The sequence below is a fragment of the Chionomys nivalis genome, chromosome 4 (genome assembly GCF_950005125.1).
Source record: "Chionomys nivalis chromosome 4, mChiNiv1.1, whole genome shotgun sequence".
Classification (NCBI taxonomy): domain Eukaryota; kingdom Metazoa; phylum Chordata; class Mammalia; order Rodentia; family Cricetidae; genus Chionomys; species Chionomys nivalis.
The window spans coordinates 84520936-84538226 of record NC_080089.1 but is presented as its reverse complement, the minus strand read 5'-3'; the positions used below and the strand labels follow the sequence as shown (position 1 = coordinate 84538226).

The window sequence follows — 17291 nt, the reverse complement described above, 5'->3', positions numbered from 1 at the left end:
ACTGCTCTTCAGATAGTTGAGTATATTTAAATTATACATTTGTTTCACATATAGCTCAATTGGTATGTTCTAAAGGAGCGCAATGAAGCTAGAACACTCTTTGTGGAATATATGTTACAAATACTCAAATCTGCTGTGGGAGAGCAAAATAGCCAAATGATAAATGAGTGGATGGGCCTGCCTGTGCTCCAGTAACACTACAAAGGTACAGGGAGGTCCGATCTGTTCAACTGCCTTGAGTTTGCTCGTCCTGATCTAAACCAGTCAAACACTGTCCTGCATGTCTCTGTAAGTTCTTTTTTTTGTTGTTGTTTGTTTTCACAAAGCCCAAGTTGATTCCACTCTTGATCTATACATGCATGTCAGTTACTTAGAAGAGTTATTCGATTTTAAAAGGTTCACTGCTACACTGAAATTTGTTAAACATGGGGGCAATATGTCAAAGGACTCCAAGTCTTTGCCACTTGAATTCATTATCTATTATTGTACTGCAATAAAATTGAATAGAAAATGATGCATGTGTATGTTATTTTTCTTGGCAACTATTCATAGCTCTACTAGTTTTGAAAAGATGCCTTTAATCTCCAAAGTGGCACCGATTCCAAGTATTCTATCCAGAAGACCTGGCTAATTAGAATTCACTGAGGGGATAACTCTTCTAAGTAACAAAGAGTGAAATTTTCAGCCTGACCCTTTATGAAAAAGATTGCTGACCTTTACTTTGAAATATGAATGTGAAGCGACATGCTTGTGGTATAACATCAGTGGCTAAATCCACCTTTCCAGCTGATGGGTGAATTGTGCTTCGTGCCATGTAGCTGTCTTTCAGCTCAGTCGTACATGACCATTCCTCCCCCGCACTCTATTGGACTAATCTTCCTGGTTTAAAGAGGTCGCTACTCAGCTCGCCTCCCGGAGAGATGAGATCTGTGGAGCTGAGGGCAGGGGTTAATGATGATGGGTCAGAGGCGAACACCTGGGAGCCTTGCTTGAACAGCCAACTGTGGTTCTTCAGCGATACAGGGTGGTAAGTAGGAGAGGGCTGCTGGTAATCTTGCTTCCTCTGTATGAGTCTGGATTGATAGTTTTTCTTCCTGCCTGATGAATCTTGTAAACTTCATCTATAAATGATGCCTACATTGTTTTGAAATAAGATGCTTGAGGGTTGGCTTCTAGACTATTTTCCATTCTAATTTCAGTTTTGTATACTATAAGAACCTCTTGTTTCTAAGAGTTACTGATTGATCCTTGCAGGTAAAAATGGAAGTCACTTAGTATTGAGCTTAATTCTGGCTCTTCAGGTCTGTTCCATTTTTATTTCTCAGTAAATCAGGTAACAGGTAGTGGGGCCCTGTATTTTGAGTTCTCATGCACAAAACTAATTTTAATAACTAAGATATTCCTCTTTCCATATGTATTAAGTTGACAACCAATAGCCATCACATTGTACTATGGATATAATATTTTGAAATTTTTCTCTCTTTTTTTTTAAAAAAAAGTATATAGTTCAGTGTTTACACATTGCTACATTTGTGCAAGGTGATAGATACAGTTTTATTGCATTCTTATACATGCCATCATCCAGTTGGACCCACACCATTTGTTAAAGATGCTTTCTTTTTTCCATTATATAATTTTGGCTTCTTTTTCATAGTTTCTCAGGAAACTGACAATCAATCAACCATAAGACCCAGCTATTTCATACTTGGGCATAAACCCAAAGGATGTAACACAAGGAACACTTTCTTAACTATGTTCATACCAACTTTATGTGTAATAGCAAGAACCTGGAAATAACCTAAATGTTCATCAACCAAGGAATGGATAAAGAAAATGTGGTACATTTATACAATGGAGTATTACTCAACTGTTAAAAACAAGGACACCAGGAATTTTGAAGGCAAATAGATAGAACTAGAAAAAAATTATCCAAGTGAGATAACCCAGACTAAAAAAGACAAACATGATATGAGTGAGTACTCATACGTGGATATTAGTTGTAAAATAAAGAATAATAATGCTACAATCCACAGACCAAGAGAGACTAGGTAACAAGTAGGGTTCATGGGGGGGGGTGCTTGGAACTCCCTGGGATGGGGAACTAGAAGAGATTCTGTTAGCGGACTGAGAATGGGTGGGGACAGGAACAAGAGCAATCAGGTTTGGGGCAGGGAGCAGAGGGGAAGAATAATGAAAAGACTACTGAAAAGTGAGTACTTTTCGGTTCCGTTCAAAACCTGGCACAAGGGAATCTCCCAGTTAAGACTGCTAGCAATAGCAGATATATACCCTGAACTGGCCCTCTCCTTTGACTAGATTGGTGCCTAGCCCAATTGTCATCAACAACTACTGGAAACAGTTGCAGACTCACAGACAAACATTAGCCAGTTTGGGGAATCCTGCCGAAGAGGGGGAGAACGGATTGTAGGAGCCAGAGGGGTCAAGGACACCAAAGAAAACTCACAGAATCAACTAAACTGGGCTCATAGGGATTCAGAGACTGAACTGACAACCAGGGAGCCTGCATGGGAATAACCTAGGCACTCTGCATACATGTGACAGTTGTCCTCTTGTGGGACTTCTAACCGTGGGAACAGTCACTGTCGCCAACTCTTTTACTGACTCTTGGGACCCTACTCTTCATATTGGGTCGCTTTGCTGAACCTTTACGCATGGGAAGGTGCTCAGTTTTACTGCAACTTGATATGCTGTGTTTTGTTGATACTCATGGGAGACCTGTCCTTGCCTAAACAGAAATGGAAGAGTGGATTGGGGGGTGGGTGGGAATAGAGGGGAGGGGATAAGTAGGAGGAACAGGGAGGAAAGGAAGGAGGGGAAACTGTGGCCAGGATGTAGAAATAAATAAATTTATCAAAACAAAAATCAACAAGGAGAGAGAATTGCACAGCTCCTGGACTCGGTGTTGGAGAAAATAGGAAATAGTTAGCGTGGAGAAAATCAGGGCAAGGTGTTAATAGTTAATAATAGGATAGTTTCTAGAGGGCCCAGGTTTTGAAGATTAGACTATTCTTTTTATATAAAACTTTCTTACATGTGGCCGGATAGCCACATGTCGAGAGAACTACCCAGAGTACAGAATGCCAGTTTCTACTCCGAAGTTCTATCCTTGATTTCTTGTACATTTCCATGGTTTGCTATAGAGCAGCAGTTAATGACTCAAGGCTCAAATTCTCCTTCAGGTATGATGGAGCAATAATCACAGAAGTTGATCTACAAGCTGTTTTGTTTTTTTTTAATATTTATTTATTTATTATGTATACAATGTTCTGTCTGTGTGTATGCCTGAAGGCCAGAAGAGGGTACCCGACCTCATTACAGATGGTTATGAGGCACCATGTGGTTGCTGGGAATTGAACTCAGGACCTTTGGAAGAGCAGGCAATGCTCTTAACCACTGAGCCATCTCTCCAGCCCCTACAAGCTGTTTTTTAAATAACTCATTTAGTACTTAGTAATTGCCAAGTATATTATAATGGATGTCAGGACCTGAGGCAGTTTTAAAATGCTATCACTAAAGCCAGGTGTGGTGGCACATATGTTTAATCCCAGCACTCTGGAGGGAGAGACAAACAGATCTCTGTGAGTTCGGGGCCGACCTGGTCTACAGAGCAAGTTCCTGGACAGCCAGGGTTATACAGAGAAACTCTGTCTCAAAAAAACAAAAAGAAAAGGAAAAAACTATCCTAGCCTTTGGTTGTTTGAACATAGATTCTGTTCTGATTGTAACCATTCTCTCACCTTTAAACATATAGTGTCAGTCTAGATCTTTCCACAGAAAGTGAGACGGGGTTAATAGCACCGACTACCAATGTTCATTTTCTTCTCCCTGATTTAATTTCCTATTTGGGGGGAACTTTCCTGTGTAGAATTTAATTCTCCAGGGTAGAGTCAAGTGTGTTGAAATGACCTCCTAGATAACAGAAAGGGGAAGTGATTCACCTGGTACAAAATACATTTTGTATCCTGGGCTCCAAGGATAGAATGTGATTAGGTGATTGGTGTATCAGAACCTTAATGCTGTTTAAACATCCCAGTGGGTGCGTTGTGTGTACTTTGTGTATTTAAAATTGAGATTTTTGTTTGAACAGCGTCTTACTCTGGGTGTACTTCATGGTGATTTATCCTAATAGACTGCTTTAAATCATTTGAAATCGCAAGACATATGAATTTTAACAATAACTTCCCCAAGGCTAGAGAAGTCAGCAGGAGCACAAACTGCTAGGTAGACTTTTTTTTTCTCAAATTCATATGCAAGTGTAGAACTTTTACGAGGCTGTTTTAATAAGGCCCTTTGGGACTTAGGGTTATTTATCTGCGCTCTTATTAAAAGTGAAAACTTTTCTATGTTTAGCCCCGTAAAGGAAAACTGGTCCTAACAGTATTGTAAGTGGGAAGAATGCAGTTGTCTACTGGCTGACTGCAGGAGAGGGTTAGGAGACGGGGCTGCTGTCTTCAGTGCCGAAATTATGATAATGGGATAGAGACGGCAGGGCTGCCTTTCAAATGAACAAACTCGAGCGCTATTGTATTTGTAATGTAGGCTTTGGCATGAGTTAGTAAATGACTTCCAGCCTGGTCAGAGCCCTGTTTCTAGAGCTCTCTGGGTGCCTCTGTCAGAGTCCACTCACCCTGGAACTGTGTCATCTAAAGGTCTGTGAGCTCCTCTCACTTATAGTCTCCACGCTGAGACATGGGGCATGGACCAGAGACTGTTTCTGAGATTAATACGCAGCATCTTCGTTCCTGATGCAGCCGAAGACCTGGGGCTACCAGAGGAAGAATTTTGCGATCTTGAAACATGTTCTGAGAGTTGTTTGGGTTTGATGAGTCTGGGTCTTGCAGTAGATCTATTTTTAGACAGACCTAGGAGCTAAGGTTTTAAATTATCTGTAGCTCAGTAGAGTTATATAGAGTGGAGACCTTTGAGAGGAGAGGGCACGTTACAAAGTCAGGATCGAGATCTTTTGTAGACTCGAAGAGCTTTATCTGGGTCTGTTTGGGTTGGTTATGTCTTGTCAGTTGGCAGAGGTGAGAAAGCAGATGGATAAATAGAAAGATTGGATAAAATGGGCTGTGTGTGTGGCTCAGTGGACAGTAAGTGCATACTTAGTACACACAGGAACCTGATGTGTGCATTTGAACACACACACACACACACACACACACTCCTAAGAAGGTTAGGTCAAGAGGTGGACATTCAGGAGATGTTAAATAATCATTATTGATAATTTACATGTAGGGGAAGGTTTCTGTGTTGCTAAGTAGGGATAGATAATTTGATGACAAGTGCAGAGTTTGGAAGGATCTATATATTGATCCAAAATGAAAGCCCTGTGCCACAGAGCATTTCAAACTGGTTCTTAAACATCTGTCTCAGGTTTACTGTTGCTGTGATAAAACACCATGACCAAAGCAGCTTGGGGAGAAAAGGGTTTATTTGACTTACACTTCCAGATCACCGAAGTGATCATTCATCACTGAAGGAAGTCAGGACAGGAACTCAAACAGGACAGGAACCTGGAGGCGGAAGCCGAGGCAGAGGCCATGGAGGAGTGCCGCTTACTGGCTTTCTCTCCAGGGCTTTCTCAACCTGCTTTCTTATAGAACCCAGGACCATCTGCCCAGGTATATCACCACCCATAATAGGCTGGGCCCTCCCTCGTCAATCACTAATTGAGAAAACGCCCTACAGGGAGGCTTGTCTACAGTCTGACCTTGTGCAGGCATTTTCTCAATTGAGGTTCCCTTTTTTCAGATGATTTTAGCCTGTGTCAAGAGTTAAACTCGGATGTCATTGGAAGTTATATCTCACTTAACAGAGTCTTGGACTGTTTCAACAGAATGAAAATGCCATTGAGATGGCAGAAGGGGGAGTAAAGTATAAGTAGCTAGGTGGAGGAAGTAGAGAGCTCCAGGCGGCTGTGCTGGCTGAGCATACAGAGAACACAAAGGACAGGTTCCAAGAGAGGTGATGGCAGAAATGTTGGCTGAAGGTCATCGTGACAGGCAGTGCAAGTATGAAAATTTAAGCAGGTTGGAAAATGTCAACAGGAGCTTGCGATTTAGAGCTTCTATTCTGAAAGGGGCTTCTATTCTGAAAGGGTCTCCTCGCAGTTGCGGGTCGGAGGAAGCTGGATGCACACTTGATTTTAACTCTTCAAGTTGAGCAGCTGTTTTAGCAGTTGAGTTGCTAGGCACTGTCAGGAATAGAATATTTTAATTTTGGAGAAACCCAACTGTTAAAACAGCTGTTGAGCCTGTAAGTCTTAAGCTGGCTGTGATTAGGTTGCAAGACCTACTCGGCTCGTCGCTCCAGGCAGACTGGCCATTCTCAGGATTTGATTGGAAACAATGACTCCGTGAATGGAGGCTGCGTGGAGTGTCTGGCTGGGCACTTGAAGTCTTTCCAAAGGAGCCCTATTCACTACTTTCTTTCAGCAAAGCAAATGGCTTTCACTTTTACTGTGTTCCTGGTTAATGGAAATTACAGGAATACTATTGCTTCATGTGTTTTGGGTGTGAGTTTTTTCTTTTTTCTTAGCACTTAGAAGAAATGTCTTTCTAGTTCTATGGATATGTCTTTATCCTTCCCTTAATAATGGAGAGCATACCTGCTCGGGTCACCTCCAGTAATCACTTGTTTATGATTTGTTTTCTCCTTTCTATTGTGTGGGAAAAGCAACTTATGAATACAGCAGCCATCAAATTTGTTCATTCACATAACTGGATAAACTTCAGTGTTGCCAATGATGGAAAGGCCTGGAATTTTCAGTTCGGGTTATTAAGTACCTTTTTTTTTCTTTCCATGGAGTAAACTACTTACTGAGTTAGTTTCAGGTAAATCATCTTAACTAAAAATTGAATGACCTGAAAGATGGCTCACCAGATAAAGCTTGCCCACCAAGACTCAGGACCTGAGTTCAGTCCCCAGAACTACAATATAGAAAGAGACAGAGAAATAAATACATGTAAAAAAGAATGACTAACAGGTGGCCCAATAGGCACCTGAGACTCCTATGGTCCCAGTCCCCACAGACAGCCCACATGTGGGCTCTCTTCTTTACAAGACATGCATATACATAGTGACATTGTTAGGCAATTTAATTTTGAGTTTACGTGGATTAATATTGGTGTCATGTGCTGTTCTTTATTTTGCTTTTAACTAGGGAGGAGAGACTTGGAAACTGAGCCTAGAGCCTTATCCATACTAAGGAATGATTTTTTTTATTACCAAAACATTGTAACTATTTTCCAAGCCAGATTGGCCTTGACTTTAGGAACTTCATACTTTAATGACTTATTTTGCTCATTTTTAAAATTCTTGTAAATAATGGAGACATACGTAAGAGAACTATGCTTACATTCTATATAAGAGATAAACTTGGGTATCAAAAGTGTAGTTTGGATCTTTTCAATGGAAAAATGGGCTTATTTTTACTAAAGCATGCATATATACTAAAGTGTGTGTGTGTGTGTCTGTGTTTTGAATGCTTTTATCAAAACTGAACAGTTTTTTTAGTTACATTTTTATTATTTTAAAATTAATTAAGCTATTTCGTTTGGCTTGTCATTTTGCATGTTTGATATTTAGAGATAGACCTTTGCTGTGCAGCTTAGGCCTTAAATGTTTGATAAAATTCCTGCCTGGACTGAGTATTGGAATTGGAGTGTGTTCTTCTAAACCCAACTGAAGCTATTTTATGCTGACTTTCAGAATCTTTTTTTGTTGTTGTTGTTGGTTTTTTTTTAAAAATATGTTAGTCAAAAAACCCCAATATTTTCTTACTTTAACACTCATGAATAATTTTCATTACAAGATGAGTAGCTTCGGAGGAGGGTAGTGTTTCGTGGCCAGTGGGTTATATTAGTATTGCTGATTGATTAAAGAACAAGTTAGCTTGTCTAATGTTGGTAAAGTTGGCTGCCTAGTTCCTTCACTGTCCCAGAATGCTGACTTCAGAGTAGCCCATCGTTAACACACCCACACAGTTACGCTCTCCCGTTCTCTTCAGGGATAATCAGCATCTTAAGTTTCTTTTTCCTGCCTTGGTACCAACTTTTGAGAACAGTCTCTTAAAATAAATGCAGTGTAAAATAGTGAGAATCAGTTAGAGAGAGCTAGATTCCAGGCTGTGGTGGAAAAAAACAAAACTAACAGCAACGGCCTTTTATAATGAATGAAATGAAGTTAGTTTCCGAAAGCCCCCATTTTACAGCATTTGGTTCTTAGTTCGCACAACCTTTGGAGCGTATTGACCAGTGCCGTACAGCCTTCTCTAAGTTTCAGGTGACGAGTAAATCACACTTGGAAAGTTTAGGCGACTTTCTTGGTTGCCTTAGTAAATCATACTACTTGTTTTCATTTTAATCAGGTATTTAGTTATATGCAAGTCAGATGCTTAAGGAGGAATTGGTTTGCAATTGGTAGAAATGTTTTCTCTGTCCCAGATAACTTGGAAGTTGATTCTCTTGACTTATATAAAATTGTTCCACTTTCATTTTTTTTAGAGATTGGTGCTTTAGTTAATCATACAAATTGTGGGATTTTTGAGTAAACTTTTTGATAAAGTTACCCACAACAGAAACAACAACATACAGATTTACAAATACCTACTAGCATGTTGCTTTTATGGCTTCAAATGGCTTTTAGCATAACCTTTACCACAATGCTTTTAAATAGGTTTCCTTTAAAACTTAACTGGTAATGGTTTGGGTTATATCATAGTTTTGTTTTTTAAAGAGAGTAAGTTTTTCTCTTCCTCCTTCTTCTCTCTCTCTCTCTCTCTCTCTCTCTCTCTCTCTGTGTATATATGTGTGTGTGTGTGTGTGTGTGTGTGTGTGTGTGTGTGTGGAGGGGGCTTTGTGCAGCTATTAACTGACCTAGAACTTTGTAAGATCAACTTCCCTCTGCATCCTGGTTGCTGGGATTTAATGCATGTGCCATCAGTAAGCTATTTTTTTGTAAAAATAAATTACATATATATATAATTTTACATTTTTGCATTCATGTGAATGATTCATGTTTGCATTTCAAAAATAGAAATGCCCTACTAAAGCACATCATTTGGCTTATAACTCTGAAATTGTAGAGCTCTGCCGTGTAAAGACACAGTAGAGAGAGAATACCAAACTCCACTTTCATGCACATTTATATTTGGGGGTTATGTACTGTCTTTAAATGTGTGGGTTCAAACCAGGGTGCCTCCACACATAGCTCCCATTGCTTCCATGTGATTTTTTTAAACGTGACTTAAAGGCAGCACTACCATAGTTCCGTTGACACGTGACTTCTCAAAAAGGTCTGAACTGTTAAGCTTGCTAAGTCCAGAACCCCTGCACAGGCACTGCTCATGGAACACACAGTGGATTGGTGTCAGGTACTGTGATAAAACACCAAGATAATCAGCTTCAAGAGAGGAATGGATGGGTTACTTTGGTTTTGGACTTCAGACATTTCAGTTCGTAGTCAGCCCATCTTTTGGTTGAGGACTTGGAGCAAAGCTGAACGGCTTGAGGGGAACGTGTGGCAGAGGCAGCTGCTTACCTTGCGGCTGCTGGGAAGTGAAGAGAGGGACAAGGTCTTGTAATTTCCTTTTAGAGAATGCCCCGTGTGACCAGCTTCTTCCTGTGATACCCTTCCTCTTTGACATATCACCCCCATCCGCAATAAACTTACAGACTGAAGACCTAACCTTTAATGGATAAGAATTTCAGGAACCTCTCAGATCTTAGTCACTAGGATTTGTCTTCTAATGGTTCAGAAAAGGCCACTTGGGATTTAAGGTTATGCAAGTCAGTGACTAGTAACTAGATTGACCAGGATTAATTCATTTTAGCTGAATTTTATGTCATTACCAACTCCCCTCTTGTAGAGGAAGGTTAGTTACAGTTCCGCAATACAGCATCTTAGGGTGGATCTAAGGACACCCTTAGAGTTGCACAGTGGCTTATGCCACACAAATTTGAAATAAGTTAAAAACAAACAAAAAAGCTGTAACGTTCATGAAGTCCTGAGTTCAAACCCCAGCATGAAGGGTAGAGGTAGGGGCAACAAATGTGTCAGAGGAGACTCCGGTCCACTAGAATCAGGCACATGTAAACCAAATAGATCTTGTGATAGACTGTTTTCCACCCAACCTTTAAAAATTCCGTCTGTTGGTTCATTGTTGGTGGGAGTATGAGATAAATACTTCTGAGGATTGTTGTAAATTGTCAAGTGGTGTATATCTTGCTACAGATACCTGGTCAATTTGACAGGACATTTGCCCGCTAAGTCCTCTCCTGGAACTCTGACAGTTAGAATCCAGTTTGTACACATCAGGGTACACAAATGTCAAGACTTACAGGTGAAACAGAAGCATTACTGTAGCATTGTTCATTGCAGGGAGACAAGAAAAAAACAATGTCCAGGGTGTAATTTGGAGGCCTCCAGCATGAGCCCCTACATAGGATTTGCTGTAGTACCATAGTTGACAATGGCAGTCAGGGATGGCGAAGGAAGAGGAGGAAGTAGGAGTGGCTGAAGGAGCAGAGAAGGCATTAAAATCCCTTAAAATTCCATACAATATTTTTCAAACAGGATGCAAAAAAGGTGCTAAACTTAAAGAAAAAAGGTGATATATGTTTGATTGCATTAAAATTAAGAAAATGCTTTTGTTTATCATGTGGTCCAGCATTTGTGGTTAGGATTTTTATCCTAAAGAAAATGCAGAGCCCCAGAAAGCTCCATGCTGTATGAATCCATTGATAGGATGTCCCTGGAGTAGCAAAACCACGAAGCTGAAGACCAGATCAGTGATTGGTAGTGGGTGGGGAGAGGGAGGAAGGGTGGTGGCTGCCTTGAAAAGACCCACAAGACCCACAGATCCTTGATGTGGAGCTGTCGGTGTGGGCACAGGAATCTGCACATCTGCACGGGTGATGGAACTTAGTGCAGCTACTTACACACAGAGCGGGGAGGGGGGGAAGGTGAGGGAGAGAGGGAAGGAGGGAGGGGGGAGGGAGGGGGGAGGGAGGGATGGAAGGAGTGTGAGAGAGAGTTGTTTGCTATACCTGTTGGACTGGACTGTCAATGGTGATAAATTCTACTTTCAGATTCTTACCACTAAGAGGAACTGAATCAAAGATAGAATCTCTAATTTTTTTTAGATGTGTATAACCAGATGTACTTCAGTGCATGTGTCTATGGAAGCCAGAGGATAGCCTTGGATATCACTCACAGCCTGCTGCCCAGCTCTTTAGAGACAGGGTCACTCACTGGCCTAGAGCTCATCAGTTAGGCTAGACTTCCTGGCCAGTGAGCCCCAGGGATCACTCTGTCTCTGCCTCCCGACCCCTGGAGTGAGAAGCCACCGTGTCTGACTCTTATGTCTGGAAGTTCTACTTAGACGGCATAAGGTGCTTGCATGGCAAGCGCCTTATGGATGGCTATTCCTCTGGTCTCTTATCTTTCTTTCATCTCTTTCAACAGCATGTGAATCTACGGTTGTGTCAAAATAATAGTAGGGTGAAATTATAGTCTTTAAATGAGGAAACTAATTGGGAGAAATTATAGTCTTTAAATGAGGGAAAAATAAAGGAAGGACAAAAGATTGGAAATGGCAGCCTGACAAGATGGGTGTTTCGGAGACTGCTTTCCTGGCTGAGACAGGGAACAGTGGTAAAAATAATGAATACAAATAAATGTTTCAGAATTATTTTGTGGGCCAACACTGTGACGCAGTAGGTAAATACTTGCTTCCAAGCCTGACAACCTGAGCTTGAACCCCAGAATCAATGTGACAGAAAGAGAAAACCAACTAACTCCTCCAGGTTGTCCTCTGCCCTCAACACATGCCCTGAGACACACAGCAAACACACACATGCTCATGCATGCAAAAAAAGTGTAAATAAAATATAAAAAGTATTTTGTAGGTAAAGCAATATGGTGTAGAGCCAGCTTGTCTCATAGTCATCTGTTTGAAAGCAAACATTGCTCAGGGTGAATTTTAAATAGAGACTTTAATGTGTTTCTGTCGGAATTTTTCTTGGGAGTGCCTTGCTCTACGATTATGTCAGTCAGTGCCTCCAATACTCACCCATCCTGAAAAGGGTCAAGTAGATCTGTTGGTATTCCTAAAGCTAATTTAATGTTGTTTTCAAGTCCCCCTTTTTAAATTGAAGTATAATATGTATACCATAAAATTATCTCTTTAAAGGTATTGATATTGTTTTTAAGTTCCCCCTTTTAAACTGAAGTATAATATATACACCACAGAATTACTTTTTTAAAGGTACAGTTCAGTGGGTTTTGGTATATTCTGGAAGCTGTAAAACCACCACTGTCTGATCTTTCAGTGAAGTCCTGGCCCATGGCATTCTGCTCTGTCATCTGGAAGCCTCTGATCTCCTTTGTCTCTATGCACTTACCTACTCTGAACCCTTCATACTGATGCAGTCATGCAGTAGACGGTGCACAGTTTGCCAATGACTTAAAATATGTTGTCAACCTGTTGCAGTGTATTTTAGTCTACACTCAAACTGTAGACATACTAATAAATCAATTGGAGCCATTTAAACACTGATTACAGATTGAATAATAGTGAATTATTTCTTTTTTGTGAAGTAGTATAATTATATGGTGGGTGTCTTTTCAAAGAAAGGATCATTTTTTGAAGATCTGTTGTCTACAATCTCCTCCAGAGTAATTCAGGACATATGTTCTGAGAGAATAATGGTGTAATGAACATTATATTGGTGAGTTGGGTCTAGCACCTTTATTTCAGATATCCTCCAGGACTCCCTGTCTGGGGCAGGCTGCCCCCAGACTCTGTAACAAGGAAGGGGAAAACAGCAAGCAACTAAGGGTTTTAAAAACATTGTCAAGCCAGGCATTGGTGGTGCATGCCTTCAATCCCAGCATTTGGGATTATACAGTTTCTGTGTGATTATTTCAGGTCTAAGCTAGCACCTGAACTCACAGAGTGAGTTCTAGGAAAGCCAGGGACACACAGAAAAACCCTGTCTCAAAAAACCAAAAAAGAATAAACAATAATTGTCAGGTAAACTTCCATTTAAGGTGGCTGTGCTTATCCCAGACTAAAAATGTCGACTGTGGGAGGGACGAGGTAGAAGCTCGTCTGTGGAGAGGATGGAGAAAAATCTGCCTAGGACTCTTGGACTACCTAAAATCAGTCTCTGCTGGGTGCTAGTAAGTACCCATATTGAAGGTGTTATTTAGCTACTGCTATTTGTTCTTTTCCTTGGAAGCTTTATTGGCAAGGCCACTCTGCTCCATCGGGGACACTCTCAGTCAGGAACTCTGCCGTTCCCCTGTTGACTTCTGCTGGGCTTTTTTCAGTCCCTGGTTTGATGATGTTGCCTTTTGTTGAGCTGCAGCACTCCTTCCCGTTGGATGTTTTAAGCAACCAATTTAAAGCTGCTTTGCTGTCTCTCTGCTTCTAACAACTTATACTTTTGGCTTCCTATGTAAGTAATAAATGGGCTCATTCAGAACCAAAAGTACAGCTTTTGTAGATTATTTTCTAGACTGTTTAGAACAGAGGGTTTGAAGTTGGTTGTTGGAAATGCTACTAAACCCCGCCTGACACATAGTGAGTCAATCATGGGGGGGAAATGAACTTTACAAAAGGAACGTTTGTAATGATAGGAGGGCCTGTGTCCAATTCACCTGTCCAAAGGTAGGGCCTGGGGATCTTTATGGGATAGGCACTGAGAAAGGTGATTGGAGATTAGGAGAGCTCCATCGGTTTGCACAAGCACATATGAGATTTCCTGTGGTGGCTGATGCCTGGCAGAGATGCCCTTGATGCCCGTAACTCACTGGTTTTTAGAATCCACTGAAAACCAGACATTAAGAGCAGATGGAGTGGATTAGTCTACAGGGCTTGCTCCATGTTTTTCTCAGTTTCATGAGCATGAGCTGGCTAGACTTGTCTTTTACTTTTGTGTGTTTGAAAATTTGTATGGCACAAAGGATTTTTTTGTTTTTTTTTGTTTTTTTGGTTTTTTTTTTGCTCTAAGTGAGCAGCTGGCCTCTTTAAATGGGCTTCCAATTCTATGTTTTCAGTGATATTACCCCAATTAGGAAGTTTCAGAGAGGCTTGTTCATAGACTAGATTCTCTTTAAAGTAGCTCAGTTGGCAGAGTACTTACTTAGTATACACAAACCCTGGATTCAATCCCCAGGACCTCACATCTGTAAACCCAGCACTTAAGAACTACAGTGATTTTTAGCCGGGCGGTGATGGCGCACGCCTTTAATCCCAGCACTCGGGAGGCAGAGGCAGGCGGATCTCTGTGAGTTCGAGGCCAGCCTGGTCTACAAGAGCTAGTTCCAGGACAGGAACCAAAAAGCTACGGAGAAACCCTGTCTCAAAAAATCCAAAAAAATAAAAGAACTACGGTGATTTTTGAGGCCAGCATGGGCTACATTGTAACACAAACTTCCGAGTCTCCAAATAAAACCATTAATAAACCAAAGGAATATATTTGGAATCCTCTAGATTTTTGTTATTGATTTGTGTGTTTTGGTTGTTTGGCTTTAAGTATATTCTTGTTTTCTCAACAACTAGTATCTTGCAACAATGTGGTCATTTTTATCAAGCAAAATCTCAATTTCTGGGCAAGAATTAGTATGTTAATTTTTGAGATGGGTTTATCGGTATGTTTTTTATATTTATTTACTTTATGAATGTTTTTCCTTCTTCACGTATGTATGTGCACCATGTGCATGCAGTGCCCATAGAGGTCAGAAGAGGGCATTAAATCCCCTAAACTAGAGTTATGAATGGTTATGAGCCATCTAACCATGCGGGTGCTAGGAATTGAACCCAGGTCCTCTGCAAGCGCAAACTAGTGCTCTTAGCTGCTGAGCCATCTCTCCTCCCCATTACTACATTATTTAAAGCAGAGCTGTCTCCCTAGAACTTCTTTTTAAGATAGGGTTTCTTCCAGCTCAGGCTGGCTCTATAGCTGAGGAAGACCTTGCTCTTCTTATCCCCATTCCTCCACCCCAGAGTGTTGAGAGGGCAGGTATAATGCTGGGTTTGGGCTGTGCTGAGGATCTTGCCAGGCTTTCCCGTGTGTTTTGGCAGCTCTCTTAGTCCTCCCCTGAACTTTTTGATATGTGGGAGGTTTCCCTTCACAAGGCCAGAGGTCTTCCTGGCAGTTTGTAAAGTAGAACTTTCAAGAATCATGTACCCACATTCTGGCTTTCAAGAGAATTAGTATGATTTTTTTAATCAAGTTTTCTTCAAATTTTCCAGAGAAAAAATTTCATGTGGGTATTGTTTATTACTTAATAAATTATATTTAAAATGTATTAGGTACATATATTTATTGTCTGTTTTTACGAGTTAGTTCTCTACCTTTGTCTTTCTGTTTCTCCCTTTCCCCCTCTCCATCATAGCCTCATGTAGCTCTGGATGGCTTTGAACTCTCTGTATAGCCAAGGATGACTTTCAACTTTTATTTCTCCCTTCTCTGCCTTCCAAGTGCTAGAGTTTCAGACCTGCAGCACCTTACAACTCTTGGGGTGGAGTCCGGGGCTGTGGAATGCATGGACTGGTACGATTTAGTGAGGGTAGTGGTGTTAGCATGACTAATCAGAATCATAGTAGCATTCTATTTAGTTATTTTGCTGTGTTGTGTCCTTGAAAGAAGTTCTAAAGTTCGTTTGCTTGGACAATTTACATATCAAACAGGTTTATGCTCGTGATTCTATGGCTCAGTTGTGGTCCCATGCCTGGTTTCTTACATTGTGGGATTAAACCAGTGAACTTACCGTTATTATAGTTTATCAGTTGAGTTCCTGGCATCTACAGGCCTGAAAAACATTATATTTAGATATCTCTTATACACTGTTGTCTTTGGTTCTAGCATTAAAGGGGCCATATCATCTACAAAAGTGCTAGGCTAGAGATAAAAGATCTACGTTAACATCTTTCGTCTTATTATTTTTTTTGAAAGAAACGCAATTTTATTAAAAAGAAAAATAACAAAAGGAAACCGGGACCAGAGCACAGGGTTAGTCCATCCGGGCCTTCATTGTCCTGGTGGTGATCTTGTCCTTTTCACTGATGTGGACAATGACACCCATGCCCGAGACAGCATCCGGGTCCACGGCGTTCAGCATGGCTTGGGAAATGGTCTCAAACAGGTGTTCTGGATCTATGTTGGGCTCCCAGAGAGACTCGCACATCCCATACATCTGTTCGGAGCAAGTACCACTGACCACAAAGTCGTCAGTTACCATGGGGCAGCCAATGAGGTCTAGAGAGCAAATGAAGGGCTTAAAAGTCTTCGGGTCCAACCCGGCAATGACAGGCTCTGTGTAGCAGGGACCAAACCATTTCTCATACAAGAGGTTGGCCACCATGCTCATGAGGGTGTAGGGCTTGATCTGCCGACCTCCCTTCAGCTCATATAGGTTCAGCCGGAACTTGAGGCGCTGAGCAAGTGTCTGGACGTCGGTGGCCAGGCCGGCCAAGCCTATGTACAGCCTGTCACCCATGGGAAAGATCTTCTGGAAATCTGTGGTCACCATCTGGGCCTGGATCCCAAAACACCTGTCCGCGGCGATGGCCACACAGTTCTTTCCCTTCATGGCCATGACGGCCCCTCCGTTATAGGACATAATAGACATGATTGCGCTTTAGTAAGACTCCGATCACCACTGCCATTCCTCATCTTATTATTTTTGTCTCATACCATATGTTGAACATTTTGCACTACACTTCTATGTCTTCTCTGTCAGTCCAGTTCACATTGGACTGAACAACTTCCTTCCATGTTTCCTCCTTCTATTTCTCTGGGTTATTTTCCTGATATCGATTGCCTTGTTTGTTCTCAATATCACCATTTTTGTTGGAAAAGAAAGCACGACATTTTCTCCCCTCTTTGTTGTCTCAGAATAGACAGGCCCTGTAGTTATGACTCTGGGGATTTTCCTGATGCAAAGGTTTAGAAAAGTGGGCCGCGTGTCCTCAGCTTGCATGTTAGTCTCTCAGACCCAGGTCACCCAACTGACAGTTCTGGTCTCTTAGGAAAGCTTTTCCTTCCCAGTGCTTAAAAGTCACGGAAATAACTTTTGACTGGTGTTTGGTTCCTTGTTCCCTTTGAAGTATCTTTCCTGTTGATTCCTAGGAGAAAGACTGATTCCCATCTAATAGTTTCGATGCTTTGCAGGAAATGCCAGAAGTAAGCCAGGTTCTGCCCTGTGTTTCACAAGAGGCTTTGATCTTCTTCATGATCAGATATTAATGCCAGTGT

General features: G+C 41.3%; 2 protein-coding genes across 2 annotated transcripts in view; one reads left to right on the top strand and one right to left on the bottom strand.

Moving 5' to 3' along the window:
* Ube3d (ubiquitin protein ligase E3D) overlaps window positions 1-17291 on the top strand; it is a 138418-nt gene that overhangs the window by 54289 nt on the left and 66838 nt on the right. The gene's annotated exons all lie outside the window — the stretch shown is intronic.
* Window positions 16048-16688, bottom strand: LOC130873152 (proteasome subunit beta type-3-like). Its single transcript, XM_057767749.1, has one exon. It carries the CDS (start codon window positions 16663-16665, stop codon window positions 16048-16050), a length of 618 nt encoding a protein of 205 aa, XP_057623732.1. The 5' UTR covers window positions 16666-16688.